This window comes from Tiliqua scincoides, chromosome 7, assembly GCF_035046505.1.
Source record: "Tiliqua scincoides isolate rTilSci1 chromosome 7, rTilSci1.hap2, whole genome shotgun sequence".
Classification (NCBI taxonomy): Eukaryota; Metazoa; Chordata; class Lepidosauria; order Squamata; family Scincidae; genus Tiliqua; species Tiliqua scincoides.
Genome location: NC_089827.1, coordinates 57,792,901 through 57,808,171, shown reverse-complemented (window position 1 = coordinate 57,808,171; position 15,271 = coordinate 57,792,901). Strand labels below are relative to the sequence as shown.

Here is a 15,271-nt window from a genome sequence, read left to right as displayed (position 1 = left end):
CCTGATCAAACAAACCACAATTACATAAATTAAAACATCATTCTGCCCAACATCAGCATACAACTATTTTCCATGCAAAACCACTGCTAAATTTACTTTCCAAGTGATGACAACAATCTTACACACAAGCCGCAGACACAATACACATTCACAATAAATGCAACTCACAACATATTTCCAAGCAAATGAAACCTACAAGAACAGGCCTGGGAGGAAAAAGAAAGTCAGCCTTTCACTGTAAGACAACAGCTACTTACAAGCTGAAACTGGGGAATCTGTGGAAGTTGGCTCAGCATGGCAATCTGTTGAGGAGAAAGCTGGGGGCCCATATTGAAAAGACCAGGGTTCAGACCACTGTTAGGAAATTGTTTTAGCATAGAGGCAGACACCTATACAAAAAGAGCAGAAACATGCATGGCTTAAGCAAACTGAAAGAACTACGAAGATCAATTTAACAGAGAGTAGACTCTACCCCAAACTCAAGGGCCTCTTTTTAAGGCATACCAGGTCTTAAGAGTCAAAGTAATACAATTAAATACAGTGGGTCCTCCTAATCTGCTGGTTTGGAACCTGTGGATTTGTTCCAACACAGGTTCTACAGCCACGTCAGGGGGATCCACAGACCACCTCCCTGGGGCATTATCTAAGGTAAGGGGAAAATATCCCTTTATCCTGAGAAGATTTCAAGCCTGCCCCAAAGTGCGCTGAATGCAGGGGAGGCCATGCAGCTCCACTGCACCAGCGTGATTTAGCATTGGACTGTCAATTCAAGACTCCTTCCCTCCAGTAAGAACAAAGTGTGTAGGGACACACTGTGCCTGCTTGGTGCAGGCAACAAAAAAAAAGTGCAACTGATGTCTCCTCTTTTTACCAAGGCTTCCAAGCTGGGCATGCCCATGTGCAATCACATATGTGGATCAACGAAGAGAGCACAACAAATACTCAACATGAAGCCTTTAAATTGCTTACCTGGGGAGAAAGAAATTGGGGAGGCACTTGTGCCCGTATGCTGGGGGAAGGATTTAGGGGTTGCACTGGTGGGTGCATTCCTCTAGATTGTGCTGTGCTGTTTCCAAACAGACTTTGATTGCCACCCTAAAAAAATGAGCAAAGTTTAAACATTGTAACTAGAATTATTATGATATAATTATTTCAACAGTGATCCAATTTTGTGCTACATGATTTAAAAGATGTCAGTGCCATCACTATTATTTCAACCCGATTCCTTTGCCTGACAATTTTTCAACCATCTGCTTTTAAAGGTTTGATTCATGTCAAATATTTTAAAGATGAGAGAAAAAGGCCTAGAAAAGCAAGATAAGCCAAAGCTTAGGAACAGTTTCATACTCAGACTTTAAGTAATTTGTGTTTAATTCTTGACTGCTATAGACCAATGGTTCCCAACCTTTAGGAGCCTGTGGACCACTGAGGCAAAAACTGGCATAATCATGGACCACATGCAAATCCCCCCACCACACAAAAAATACAATTAAATTTGCAATAATTAAAGATGATTTATTAGAGATTACAAAGGCCAGTGAAATTGAGGGTCAGAAAAACTGTTTCCAAAATTTATGGTGGTTTTATATGAATTTGGGGTGCCAATTCAAAAAATGTTAGTTTTGCCCTAATCACACCTAGTTTTGGAAATACTGCAGAGCCTTGTTAGTGAATAGTTCAAGCAGCTTCCGCATGAGGCTGTGTAGGCTTCCTCATGAAGGAGGCAGGAAGGAGGGCAGGAGGTCTGGTCTAGAGGGTAGAGCCTCCGTTAGCCAGAAGATAACATCAGAAGGTCGCCAGTTCGTGGACACCGGCAGCTCCCTGAATGGCTGAGAATGGCGAGACCTTGAAGCAGCTGACAAGCCCAGCTGAGTGATTCCACCTGCTCTTGCTGTGAGCAAGAAGTGTCTTGGCTGCCCTCCATGTGAGTGATGGATCTGCTTGTCAGCCTGTGTGGGAGAACTGGAGGCCAGAAGTGAGACCAAACCAGGAAGATCCATTCTGAAGTGTTGTTGGTTCTTGAAAGAGAGAACCTCTATGATTGTAAAAATCCCCTTGAGGGATTTAGAAATGCCTGCCTGTGTAAACCACCTTGAATAAAGTCAGAGGAGTAATCTGATGACCAGAAAGGCGGTATATAAATACGTTGTTGTTGTTGTTGTTGTTGCTGTTGTTGTTAACAATAACAATAACAATAACAATATTATTATGAGGAAGCTGCTTGAACCATTCACTGAGACTATGCCATATCTCAGAAACTAGACACGACAGGGCAAAATTTATGGCATTTTTGGAACTAGCACCTCAAATATACCCAGGAATAATCTAACTTTTAAAGCACCAAAATGTATGGGCCTGCATTATTTATAAAGAAATTTGTGGGTTGCACTTTTGTTGCCCACTGCGGCTGCAAGCAGTTTATTCTTCACCCTCTCTGGTGGTCTGTGGGAGAACACTTCCTCAGCAAGATGCTGAAAGTGATCAAGAGTTATCTTTTTATCTGAGACCTCACAGACCACTTCTCAGGGTCTTCTGGACCACCTGTGACCATGGACCACAGGCTGGGAAATAGTGCTATAGACTGTGTTATTTATTACATACAATAACAGAAAAAGCCAGAAACTAACAAATAAAAAGTTTTCTAAGCTTTTAGTTTCATATTAATTTACAATGAAAATAGAAAATTGAGTTAGAGCTCCTATACAGCATTTAATATATTCTCTTTGTGAGGAAATACCTATAGAAATAACCCAATCCATATGTTGCAATAAAATTCATTCTGCACTTCTAAAGGTAACAAAATCCTTGCAGAAATAATTTTTGCCATTACTTCTAGAGATCTTCAAACTGACCAATTATTATTATTAACTTTTCTTTTTATAACTACAGGAAAAAGCAGATTTCTTCAAAACATACAAAACACACACACAGCCCTCCCTCCACTACAAAATATCTAGACACTCCTGCTAAATTTAGTGAGAGATTTTAGTGACAAATCAGGTTTTTAGAATAATGTAGTCATCCTTCCATGTCCAATAAATTCATTTGCTAATTTTTAATAGACTTCCCCGATAAAGTGAAATCTCGGATATGCTGAAAGGTGTTACCAAGTGGTCAAAACAACATACATAAGTGACATACTCAATAACTAGAAGGAAGAAAGAGGAATTGATGGGCTCCTAAATTTGAGACTTGAAGATTAATTTGAGTACATTTTTCCTGAACAATACCATCTATTAAATCAGATATGGTGAAAAACTAGCTGACCAGAATTAAATATAGGGTGCAGCTAAGCAGTAATATAAGCAAGAATGTGACCTCCTTACTTGTCTAGCAGCGAAGTTTTGGGGGTTGAGCCCTGAGCCGATTGCCCCAAGACAGACGTTGGGTAGTGTGGAACCAGAGGGAGATAGCTTGTAGCTGGGAGAAGGGAAGAAGGGAGAGCAGGGAGCCTCATCCCCAAGGCACCCATCTTGATTGGAGAAAGGCAAAGTCAGCTGAAGCAGTAGTTAGATAATCAGCAGGAGTTGGTTAGTGAAGCAAGAGAGTGCAAGAAGAGAGAGAGTGACTTGAGTGATCACGAAAATACAAAAAGTAGCATGATGCTAGCTTGAATTCCGATTTTTAAAAACCTACACTACATACATTTGAGAAGTGACCTCAAAGGAAGCAGCTAAGAATCAATAAATTCTAAAAAATTCTTTTTTCCATCATAAAAAAAACTTTCCACCACAGCTAATCCTATCCTGCTTTTGAAAGTGATCATTTTCACCAAAAGTTATGACAGAATTCTCTTACTCATTCCATTTCTCGACAGGAGACCTACAAATGAGTAATACCCAGAAGAGCAGAGGCAAGTCAAGAACAACTCAGGCAAGTGGGGAAGGAAATACGTTTTCTAGAACAGTGGTCTCCAAACCATGGCCTGCAGTGCATCTGCAAAAGGATCTCGGGTGCAGCATGGCAGTGGCGAAGGCTTACTGTTCTGCTCTGCAGCCTCCATTCTTTTGCACCTGATCTTGGTAGAGAGTTGCGTTGGGCAGTAGCTTCTGCAGCACATCACCCCAGAAGGCTCTGCACTCAGATTTCTGGGAGAAGTAGCTGCCTGGCACGACTGTCTGCCAAAATCAGGCAGGAAGAACAGAGGCTGCAGCCAGAACCATACAGCGCTGCCACTGCCACGTGCACCCAAGGTCACACGTACATCAGATCTGGCCCATGATTTGGCACTCCTTGTTCTAGAATGTTAACAGTTATTTCCAAAGCATTTAAAGGGTATGGCTTTGTTCTTCTATCCAGTATAAAGATGTGCCCCCGTATATGTGGGGTTCCATTCTGGAACCCTCCCCCCCTGCGGTTAAGTGAAACCACACATATGAGAGGACACCCCCACCCTCCCAAGACAAGGGGTGCTGGGCTCCCCTCGCTTTCTGAGGCCAGTAGAGGCTGCATGTGACCGCCCATGGCCACTGTGTGCAACAGAATGGCTGAAAAGGTAAAAAAAAGCAATTTTCTGTTTCAACTGGAAACCAGAGTTTGCTTTTTTGGCCTTTTGAGTCATTTTGAGGCTCGCAATGGCTGCAGGTGGCCTCTGTGGTCCTCAGAAGACCCTTCTGAGGTGAGGGAAGCCCAGCTTCCCCTGCCTCCAGAGGGAGGCACGGGGGTGCAGGGGGCCTCTGTGGATATGGGATCCATAGGCTCCTAAGTACTGTATTAGCAGCAAAAGGCAATATTGTTATGCACATTCTTTTCAAAGCAAGAAAATCAACAGCCTTTCAGTGTCAGTATTTGGTCATTATAAGCTTTTTGGAGGAAAAAATACAAAAGAATGTTGCTAATCAAGACTTTGGTCATTTCCTTAGGATCCTGTACCCCAACTAACATATGCAATTGTCTTAAGTGTGCAGGTCAGTTTGGGGAACCAGTATGAAAATACTGGAAAACCTCAAAATTGGTCATGCTGTTTTGCATTACACACACACACACACAAAATGACTAATCAAGGGAAAGGGAGGCAGGTCTGATGGAACTCTCTTCTGTTAATCCTGAGATTGATCACTGTCTTCTTTGAATACAATTCGCTACTGTCTGAATGACAAGCAAGCCAAATATAGATAGTTTAGAGCTGCTTCTCAGCTTAACTTTTTTTTTGTATTTTTGTGCTTCCTTCTAACGGAAAATGCTTCTATGAAACGACCCTTAATGTCTCCTTTTTCTGATCTGGCCCCACTGCTCCATGAATTTATACTAATGAATTGATGTTTTCTGCGGATGCTCATGCCCTGTGTAATTCCCTGCCCTGGGAGATATGCAGGATCTCTCACTGCTGATGATGGGTAATGACCAATATCTTTTAGTAGGTATTGCAATAAAGGTACAATGCTGCCATGTGGTTTGCTAGTTATATCGGATGTTTCTTGCTTTTTTGTTATTATTTTGGGTTTTGACTGCTGATCATCTGTTTAAACTTACTGATTTTTAAGTTTTAAATGTTGTAAAAAGCCCTGAATCTTAAGAAAAGGGCAGGGTACAAAACATTAAATGAGCAATTAATATATTAAAAATTGAATTAAATTATTTTTCTGTATTGGAAGAGCACTTCATTTCAGCCATTAGGCAGTGATTTTTGTCTTTGTTCATTCCTCAAGACTTACAATACCAACACTAATTGATCACCAACAGAACTCTTGAAGGTGATCGGTCATTTGTGCAGTTAGACACTAAAATGAATCACTATTCCAAAAACCATAGAACAGATCATTTGTAAAATTTATTACAAAGGTGCTCCTAGATCTCTTATACTCCCTACTGAAAATGGAAGAATCTGGGCTAAGCAAGTGAAGTCAGAGGCTGTGATGTAAAATGCTATAAATTTGGACACATCAGAGTGATATCCTCTACTTTTCACAAAGAACTTCAAACACTGTTTTATTGAGATTAGAAAACAAAGTGCAGCCAAGAGAACAGGAATTTTTCACCCTTTGGTTGACTAGGGACTGCTCTCCCTTAAGGAAGCTATTCTTCTAATGACCAATTAGGAAACCCTCAAAGTTTGATTCACAAGGAAAAAAATCTGAGGATCCTGGAGCAGTCTTCTGGAATATTTCACTCGGTAATGAAGACACAGAATACCTAAAGGTATGTATTAGCCTTAGAGTCCAATTCTACCTCCCCTCCCTGGTGAAGCTGGAGTAAAAAGGAATGCACTGTATGGGGGGGGGAATTGGGAGGCTTTGTAAGGTTCCCACTCTGCAATGGGTCTCCTCAGACCCAAGAAGTCAAAAAAGAGAAAGGGGGCAGGGGAGGCCACTGACAGAGGGGACAGGATCCAGTGCATGCCACTGCCGCCAGATCCACACCCTCCCTGCCCCATTACTCTTCCTGCCCAGTTTCACCCTATTCCCACCCAATCTTCTCCAGCAGGTGTGGTAAGGTCTGGTGTCATCTGGGGAGCGGTGCCACTTCTTGCAGCAGCATTCCCAAAATGGCTGCAGATGGAGTACCAAGTGCTCCTTCAGCAGGCATTTTATGACAACAGAAGCGACTTTCGCTGTTGTAATGCCCTACCACTGACAGCCCAACCTGGAAAATGATTCCAATTCCATTTGAGTTGTAATCTGTGTAAGGAATACTTTCTAAAACACATGAATCAGCTATCTTTTCTGAGGAAAGTAGCAAACGTAGATGATGTGACAGGAAATAGAGACCTCAGAGGTCTGTTCTTGGTCTGAACAAGATCATTACCAGATGACTCTTAGGAGAAAGCATGATTAGGTATAGTGGGATGGTCTTGACCTAAACAGAGCAAGATTAGGCTCTACCTCAAGTTACAGGCCTCACACTAGTAACCAAGTGCCTTACATTGGCAGATTGATTTCTCGTGATACTATGAAATCACTTCCACAGCAACAGAGTTATGCATGTGAACTAATTATGCTGGCATTAAACAGCAGATTAGATATATTGGGCAGTGTCCTCAATTACCTGTACTAAGTGCTTCCTTACAAGGATGACCAAGTCCTAGGAGAATTTGAAGGCTCTGAAGTTTACAACTCATTTTGGAGAAAAAGGAACAGAATTGTCAACGAGAAGTACACTTCTTATTCCCAATGGGAAAGTATCTTGAGTAAGAGGAGTCTAAAGCCTAGCTTTCAAAAGTTTAGCTGCATCTCAGATTGAACGTTTTGAGGCAGATGATATAGCTCAGCAGGCCAGCTTTAAAATTTATACTGCACTTCAATTACCTCGAAGTGGGGCTGCAAACCTACCCACATTTTCCTGGGACTAAGCCTCACTGACTACAATGGAACTTGCTTCTGAGTAGAAAGGCATAGGATTGAGCTCTCTATCCTCTACTTGACTGCAGCCCAGATGAACATGCATCTGTTGTGAAAATGAAGCTGAATGGGAACACTTTGAGCATGACTGTTCAACAACACAAGCAGTAAAGGGCTTTGAAAGGTATGAGTATCTTGTAACACCAGCCTTAATGCCATCAAACAGATAGGAATCATAACTGTAATTGTTTCAATTAAAGAAAACATGAACACTGATCAAGGTGGTAAGCACCGTCCTGCATTTTATAGTTCAAGTTGATTAGATGTCAAGGAAGGGCAACTAGAACTATAATAGAAGAAATAGCACCATAAATTGGAGGAAGAGAGACTGAGTGAAAGATACACACAACATTTGATCAGAATAAACTCTTAAGTACTCTGTTAGCAATATTGGTTTAGAATTCACCATAACAAGACATGGATAAATTCTGAGGCATTGGAGGAGGATTTGGACTCATCCTGAAAATTGGAATCAGATGAAGAGCATTTCTCCTAGTGAGGAGGCTGAAGTAGATGTCATTTAAATCAATAGAAGTAACATAGCTAGTGCCACTGGCTGGGTATGAGTTGGCAGCAAGAGAGAAGAAACAGTCATTAAGAATGAAGGTAAACCTAGTGAAAAAAAAATGGAGGACATACCTAAGGGAGTCAGCTATTGTCAGTGACTGAAGGTGGTGTAGAAATAGATGTTTAAGCAGAATTAGTATTGAAGCAGGAGTGGAAATCACTGCAGAAGCTGTCATAGGCAGGACCAAATTGATACCATGACAGATGCAGGCCAATGATGAAACTGGAGGTCCCGGAATGAAGGATGTGAGTGAAACGATGCTCCGCATCATGATATAGGTGATAAAGGCATCATGGCAATTAGAGGTATGTTTCTCTATGAGAAGATCAAGGCACTGAGCTCACTAAGGAAAATCTGCCCTGGTCTTTTCCATAATAATTATACGCATTCCAAAAGGTTAAGATTGAATGCATGTTGCAATGGGCTATGCACTTTTGAGAGATTTCTGCAATCAAATCCATCTGGTGACTTGAATCCCAAGGTATAATCTTACACCCAGATGCTGTAGAAGGGTGATGTTGGCAGAACAAGTAGGATTTATGGAAGGAACCTAATTTGTGTTACCAAAACAGTAGCCTGGTGCTCAGCAAGAGTATGAGCTGCGATCAAAGTAGTCAGTGTCTACTACTACTTAATTAATCTCGGGCACAATCCTAACCCATTTTCCAGCTCTGACATAAGGCAATGCAGCTCCGAGGTAAGGGAACAAACATTCCCTTACCTTGAGGAGGCATCCATGATTGCCCCCCCCCCAACTGCAAGATGCAGCACATGCCACACAGGCATAGCTGTGCCAGTGCTGGAAAGTTGGTTAGGATTGCGCCCCTAGTCTTTCAATGTGAAAACCAGAATTTGCATATCCAAGCTGATACTAAACTTTTGAGTACAGAGCAAGCATAGTAAAGATTTAAGATGCTGTAAGAGTGGCTCAGATTTGGGAGAAGAACCTCCAGTGATACACTCGGGGCTGAAAAGTCCTATGAGGCATCAGTGGAACCAGCAATTTTCTCAGAAATGAGAGTGACAGAAGAGGGCTGTTACCATGCTGCTCCTTTTTCTTATTTGGTTTGTCCAAAGTCCTGTCAGGTCTGAAGTGTGCAGTCCTTTTCATGACCCTTAGACCACTTATCTGGGCACTTAAACACACTTAGTCACACATTTGGCTGTACAAGAAAAAGCCAGACCAGGCACCGTGGCCAGAGCTAGTTATCTTGAAGTTAGTTTGGGATGCTAATGTGTCACAGCCATGCCAAAGATTATAGTTTAAAAGCACATTCTCAAAGTAAAACATGGAACCTAAAGGTATGATTTCCTGCAAGGTTACTTTATAAATTTCTGGCAATGAAAACATTAATCAACACTGTGTTCCTACCCCTAAACAACTGAAACAACTGTTGTGCCCATGTGGAGTGTGGACACTATCCCATTATCACAGTACTTTTCAAATACCATAGGAAAAAAAGGAAGGAGAGATACTCCCTTAATAGAAGAAAAGACAGAAGAATGGAGCTCAGTAGTTCTGCAGTGACTGCCAGAACTAAAAATGCAACATTTCCAAAACTACTACAGTAATGGGGGGAAAAAGCTGGGAAAACTATTCAAAATACTTCTTAAAATGAAAACTAAACTTTATTTCACATTATTCATATCATACTTGAGAGAAATAGCTCAGAAAATAGATATCCCTATAATCTAATTAAGGAACAACAACTTTGGATACTCAGATTGCAATCCCATCCAAACTTACCTGGGAGTAAGCCCCACTTACTGTAATGTGACTTACTTCTGAGCAGACATGCATAGGATTCAGCTGTCAGTTACAAGTCATATTAGTTTGAACAGTTCAGTCTTATTTCCTCACCATATAACAAATATAACAATTACAAACAAGCTGTCCTTATGCATTAGATTTAGATCCTACTCAGTAAATACAACCTTAAAAATAGCATTACTCAAGTTTCTTAAATAAAGATCAGTCCTTGTTCATGTGTAATACTAACCCATCACTATTTATGGTATTTATGTATCATTTTTCAACAAACAAGTTCTCAGAGCAGTTTACATAGCAGAAAGAATGAAGGTAGTTCTCTGTCCCCAAAAGACTCACAGCCTTTAAAGAAACATAAGGGGAACACCAGCAACAGCCTCTGGGAGAAATGCTAAATGCATAAAGACAGTTGTTTTAGCACAACTACATATAAGACAATCACCACTTTAAAAGTGCTTCTTTGCCCATTATCATGGATAAACTAAGATTCAATGCTTCAAGAATGAGCCACTGCTAGTCTCTGGCTCATGCAACTCCAGATTCTGTGGTTTATTCTAACTACAGCTCATTAACAAACCAGATAATCAAATCCTTATTCTTCGATTTCTTGTTGAGCTTCAAACACATCAGAAAATGAAAGATTTTCATAAACAGAAGCAAATTTCGCAACTCTTTTTTCATATATCAGTTTGTTCCTCACTTTAGAATATGTATTCTTCTCATCTGATGCAGAAGGTGGAAGAATCTGGGCAAAGCAAGAGAACTCAGAGGCTGTGCGAAATAAAGGCCTGCCACCGTGCTGTTAGAGCAACACGCTTGGCAAATGGCCAGCCTGCACGCCTGCGCCCAGGACCAGCACTTCCATGAAGTGAATGATAGGGACCACATCAGTGGCAGGTTATTGGGGGAGCCATATCTCCTCCAACCATACCTCCTTCAGCCTGCCTCAGACTGAACGGCATCAAACTGCCTCCATTTCTCTACCCACTATTCCTTTCCTCATATTGTCCCTTTAAACTTAAATGGACTGTGAGAGAAAAGGACAAGGTGAGTGGGTATGGAAGCAGATTGCTGATGGCAGTGCCAAAAAACCCCAAATGGGCAGTGGCAGTAACTAACCTGAATCTTTCATTGCCATCAATGGCCATAATTTTAAAACATTGCTAAACAAGCATTTCATCAAGGTGGGGGGGAGGCAAAGTGTTGTGGGGACCCTCTGCAGGGTCCCTAGCAACCTGGCACTAATTCAGAGATTGCAATATCTGTCTTTCCCTCAGAAAGCAAAACACCTTGGACAGTTTCTTCCTGCATCAAACAAATGAAATACCAGAATACATTCTGCATTTACAGTACCAAAATGCCAAGTTGTAAGAGTACCAAATGTCAAGTATTATGCTTATTCATATAGTGCCAACCACTGTATGAAACAAGTTCCTAACCTGAAAGGTTTCCAATCAAAAAATGATTCCACTCAAATGTTATAGTAATGTTAATTTCCTTCCCCTGCCCATGTGAGGCCTTGGGAACAAACAGGAAAGAAAAATGCCTCCTTTCCCTTTCCACGTTTCACTTGTATGCCAAATAAGAATTCTGGCCCTACCTGTAGCAAAACTGCATCAGATCATTATGGGAGCTTCCACACACAGCTTTCAGTACATGACTGTTTAGGGCAGATGCAGAGGCATATCTATGTCATTTATCGCCCAAGGCCCATAAATTTTTGTCACCCCCATATGACATAATTTTTAAAATTAATTAATTAATGAAGGAACAGTGAGAGATTAATTAATTCACTTTTTATACCACCCTTCCTCTAAGGAGCTCAAGGTGGTGTGCATGGATCCTCCCCTTATTTTGTTCTCACACCCTGTGAGGTAGGTGAGACTGAGAGAAAGTAATAGTCATGACATTAAAGGAACAACAATAATCATGACCAGAAAATTAAATAAGGGGAAGCCAGCCCTGTTCCACCGAGTGGATCCAAGTGAATTTTCACTGTAGCCTGCCTGCAATAACACCCCCTCCTCACAAAAAATCAGAGAGATTTTCAGCCCTACCCAGTGCCCAGTTCAATGTAAGTTCTCCTATTTAAACCATATCACTATCAGGACACACCTGGCTTTACAAGTGGGTCTGCAATCCTAACCACACTTTTCTGAGAGTAAGCCCCATAGAACAAAATAGGACTTCTGAGTAGACCTGGTTACGATTGTACCCTGTAAGACAGTGGTATTCGACTGGGGCGTCGTGACGCCCCAGCCTGTGGGTCCTGGCCTCTGCCCCCTTAAGTGGCGGGGGAAGCCAGGAGACAGGGGAAGGCAGCGCCGCGATCCTCAGGGGGGCAGCAGGGGTTTGGGTGCACTTGCCAAAGCCTCCTGTAGCCTCCCAGGGGTGCGGGGAGCCCTGCACAAACTTCAGCAGGGCTCCCCAGGCCAAGAAAAGTGAAAGTGGAGTGACTGCGCCCCGCTTCGCAAAACCGGAAGTGGAGCTTTCCGCTTTCCCTTCTGACAGGGCTGCAGGGACTGGAGTGCACCCTCCAGCAGCCGTCCCTGTGTGCGGGGAGCCCTGTGCTAGCGCCTGCAGGGCTCCCTGGGTCAGGGAAAGGGAGAGTGGGGCGATTGTGCTCTGCTTCCGCTTTTTCGGAGGCAGAGCAGATCGCTCCACTCTCCCTTTCCCTGACCTGGGGCGCCCTGCAGACACTCGTGCAGGGCGCCCCACACACAGGGATGGCTGCTGCAGGGATTGGTGAGTGCATCCCAGTCCCTGCAGCCCCGAGCGACGCAATCCTTGGGATCCCGTCACTGCCTTCCCCCCACCCCTGCAAATACTTACTGCGGGTTTCAAACTCCCGGAGAGTTTGAAAACCGCAGCTGTAAGAGGAGGAGGAGCCAACAGTGGATGAACAGACATGTCTCCAGGAGCTCCTGTGAGATATCATATGAAAAAAGTGTGAAGTGTAAAGTTTAAGTTGAAATTCAAGATAAGTACATGTCAGAGTTGTCCCCGGTTCTGATTGACTGATTTGGCTAAAAGCCCTGGATACATGGGAGGCGTTAATGAGAACTTGTTAAGGATGCTGAAAGTGCTTTTTATTTTGTAATGGAATAAATCGGTGGTGAACTATAATTATAATTACAACTTGGTGTGTGGACTAAAATCCAGAATTATATCTGGACATAACTCTCATTAAACTTGAAAGAATTTTGGGTTTTTTTTGAGACTTTTTTTTTTACTTGTTTCTCCTTCCATTAACCACACTGAACTGTTATCTGCAAGAGGTATGTAAGGTATGCAAGGAATTTCTGGCTGATAGAGCAGTGCTGTGGTGCAAGCAAGGAGGATAATACGTGGTGGACAACTTGTGGATTGGAAAGAAATTGCAAGATGGATCCTGCTCCAGATTTTTGGATTCAAATGATGTTTACAAATATGGAAAGAATGCTCGAGATGGAACGACAGAAGCTGAGTCAGTCCTTAAAGATTCAAGCCAGTTTAAAGACTCTCTTTCAACAGATAGATGTGTTAAAGGAGCAATTAGAAGACATGAAGAAACAAGTAGAAGATAAAGGAATGAGAAAGCGGAAAAGATGATGGTGAGGAATGAAATCACCATCAGAAGAGTGAATACAGAAATTAGAAGAGTGGAAAATCAACAGAATCTAGAGGGGACGTTGATGGAGATCAAGATAGAGAAGATGGACAGAGCAATATGGGTGCACAAAATACAAAATTTGTTGTAACAAGAAAACATATCCCAGTTATAATTGGAAGAATGAACATACCTTATACAAGAAAGTGTGAACCTATTGGATTTTGTTATAGAGATTAATAATTTATCTCTATAAATTTCTTTCCATTTTTTCTCCTGTAATATCTTTAATAATAAAATGGAAAGAAAGAAAAAGAAACTTGAGGGTTAAAGAAAATTGGAGGATTTTATTTAATAACTGGTTTAAATCTACTTAAAAAACAAATACATATGAAATTGATACATATGAATTAGAATGAATTAGAAAAAAATAGCTGGAAATGTTAGCGTGTGGATGAATTGTTTTATAGGTGGTTATTATGTTAAAGAAAAAAATGTAATCAGATTGGAGAATGGTGAAGAACATATTGTAAAAGATTGCTGGTTTTATAGTTTGCAAAGTAGATTATTATTATTTGATATTAATGAGTAATTGAACTAGTTGAGATGATAAAAAGTGAATATTTAGAAAACATATAGGGAATTAGGAATTTATTATATTTGATATAAGAAATACATAAATGAGTAGAAGAGTTAGAAGCAGATGGAAGAATTGTTTTATATGTTGTTATATTTCGGAAATTAGATTATTTTGTAATATTAATGAGTGATTGAAGTGGGTATATATTATATAAATAAATGGATAAATTAATAAGAGGTAGATGAGTAGTAGATTAGGAGATATAGTATGACTAATGAGTAATGGTGTATGGTATTTAGCACTCCTAAATGTATATGTTTGTATATCTGAGGAGCTCGTTTGTATGAGGAGCTCCAGAAGGATGTCTCCAGACTGGCAGAATGGGCAGCAAAATGGCAGATGCGTTTCAGTGTCAGTAAGTGTAAAGTCATGCACATTGGGGCAAAAAATCAAAACTTCACATATAGGTTGATGGGTTCTGAGCTGTATGTGACTGATCAGGAGAGAGATCTTGGGGTGGTGGTGGTGGACAGGTTGATGAAAGTGTCGACCCAATGTGCGGCGGCAGTGAAGAAGGCCAATTCCATGCTTGGGATCATTTGAAAAGGTATTGAGAACAAAACGGCTAATATTATAATGCCGTTGTACAAATCGATGGTAAGGCCACACCTGGAGTATTGTATCCAGTTCTGGTCGCCGCATCTCAAAAAAGACATAGTGGAAATGGAAAAGGTGCAAAAGAGAGCGATTACTGGGCTGGGGCACCTTCCTTATGAGGAAAGGCTACTGCGTTTGGGCCTCTTCAGCCTAGAAAAGAGATGCCTCGGGGGGACATGATTGAGACATACAAAATTATGTAGGGGATGGACAAGAGTGGATAGAGAGATGCTCTTTACACTCTTACATAACACCAGAACCAGGGGACATCCACTAAAATTGAGTGTTGGGAGAGTTAGAACAGACAAAAGAAAATATTTCTTTACTCGGCATGTGGTTGGTCTGTGGAACTCCTTGCCACAGGTTGTGGTGATGGCGTCTGGCCTGGACACCTTTAAAAGGGGATTGGACAAGTTTCTGGAGGAAAAATCCATTATGGGTTACAAGCCATGTTGTGTATGTGCAACTTCCTGATTTTAGAAACAGGCTATGTCAGAATGCCAGGTGCAAGGGAGGGCACCAGAATGAGGTCTCTTGTTATCTGGTGTGCTCCCTGGGGCATTTGGTGGGCCGCTGTGAGATACAGGAAGTTGGACTAGATGGGCCTATGGCCTGATCCAGTGGGGCTGTTCTTATGTCTGTGTTTGTCAATTAAAAATAAATTTTTTAAAAAAGGATTGTACCCTGTAAGAGAAAAAAAATTGACCTTACCAGCTCAAGCCTCTATTTTATTCTTTGGGGGGGGGGGGAGAGCCGCTTTCTGGAGCATTTT

The 15,271-nt window shown here is 41.6% G+C and overlaps 1 protein-coding gene across 4 annotated transcripts in view; it reads right to left on the bottom strand.

The window, feature by feature from the left end:
* TNRC6B (trinucleotide repeat containing adaptor 6B) overlaps positions 1 to 15,271 on the bottom strand; it is a 132,041-nt gene that overhangs the window by 21,480 nt on the left and 95,290 nt on the right. For 3 of the 4 annotated variants that reach the window (XM_066634077.1, XM_066634076.1, XM_066634078.1), the window contains 2 exons: positions 970 to 1,095; positions 258 to 389 (listed from right to left, as the gene is read on the bottom strand). In XM_066634077.1, the coding sequence (XP_066490174.1) occupies positions 258 to 389; positions 970 to 1,095 (258 nt within the window). Of the gene's footprint in view, positions 1 to 257; positions 390 to 969; positions 1,096 to 3,326; positions 3,498 to 15,271 lie in introns of all 4 variants that reach the window. The other variant, XM_066634079.1, reaches the window with a different exon arrangement.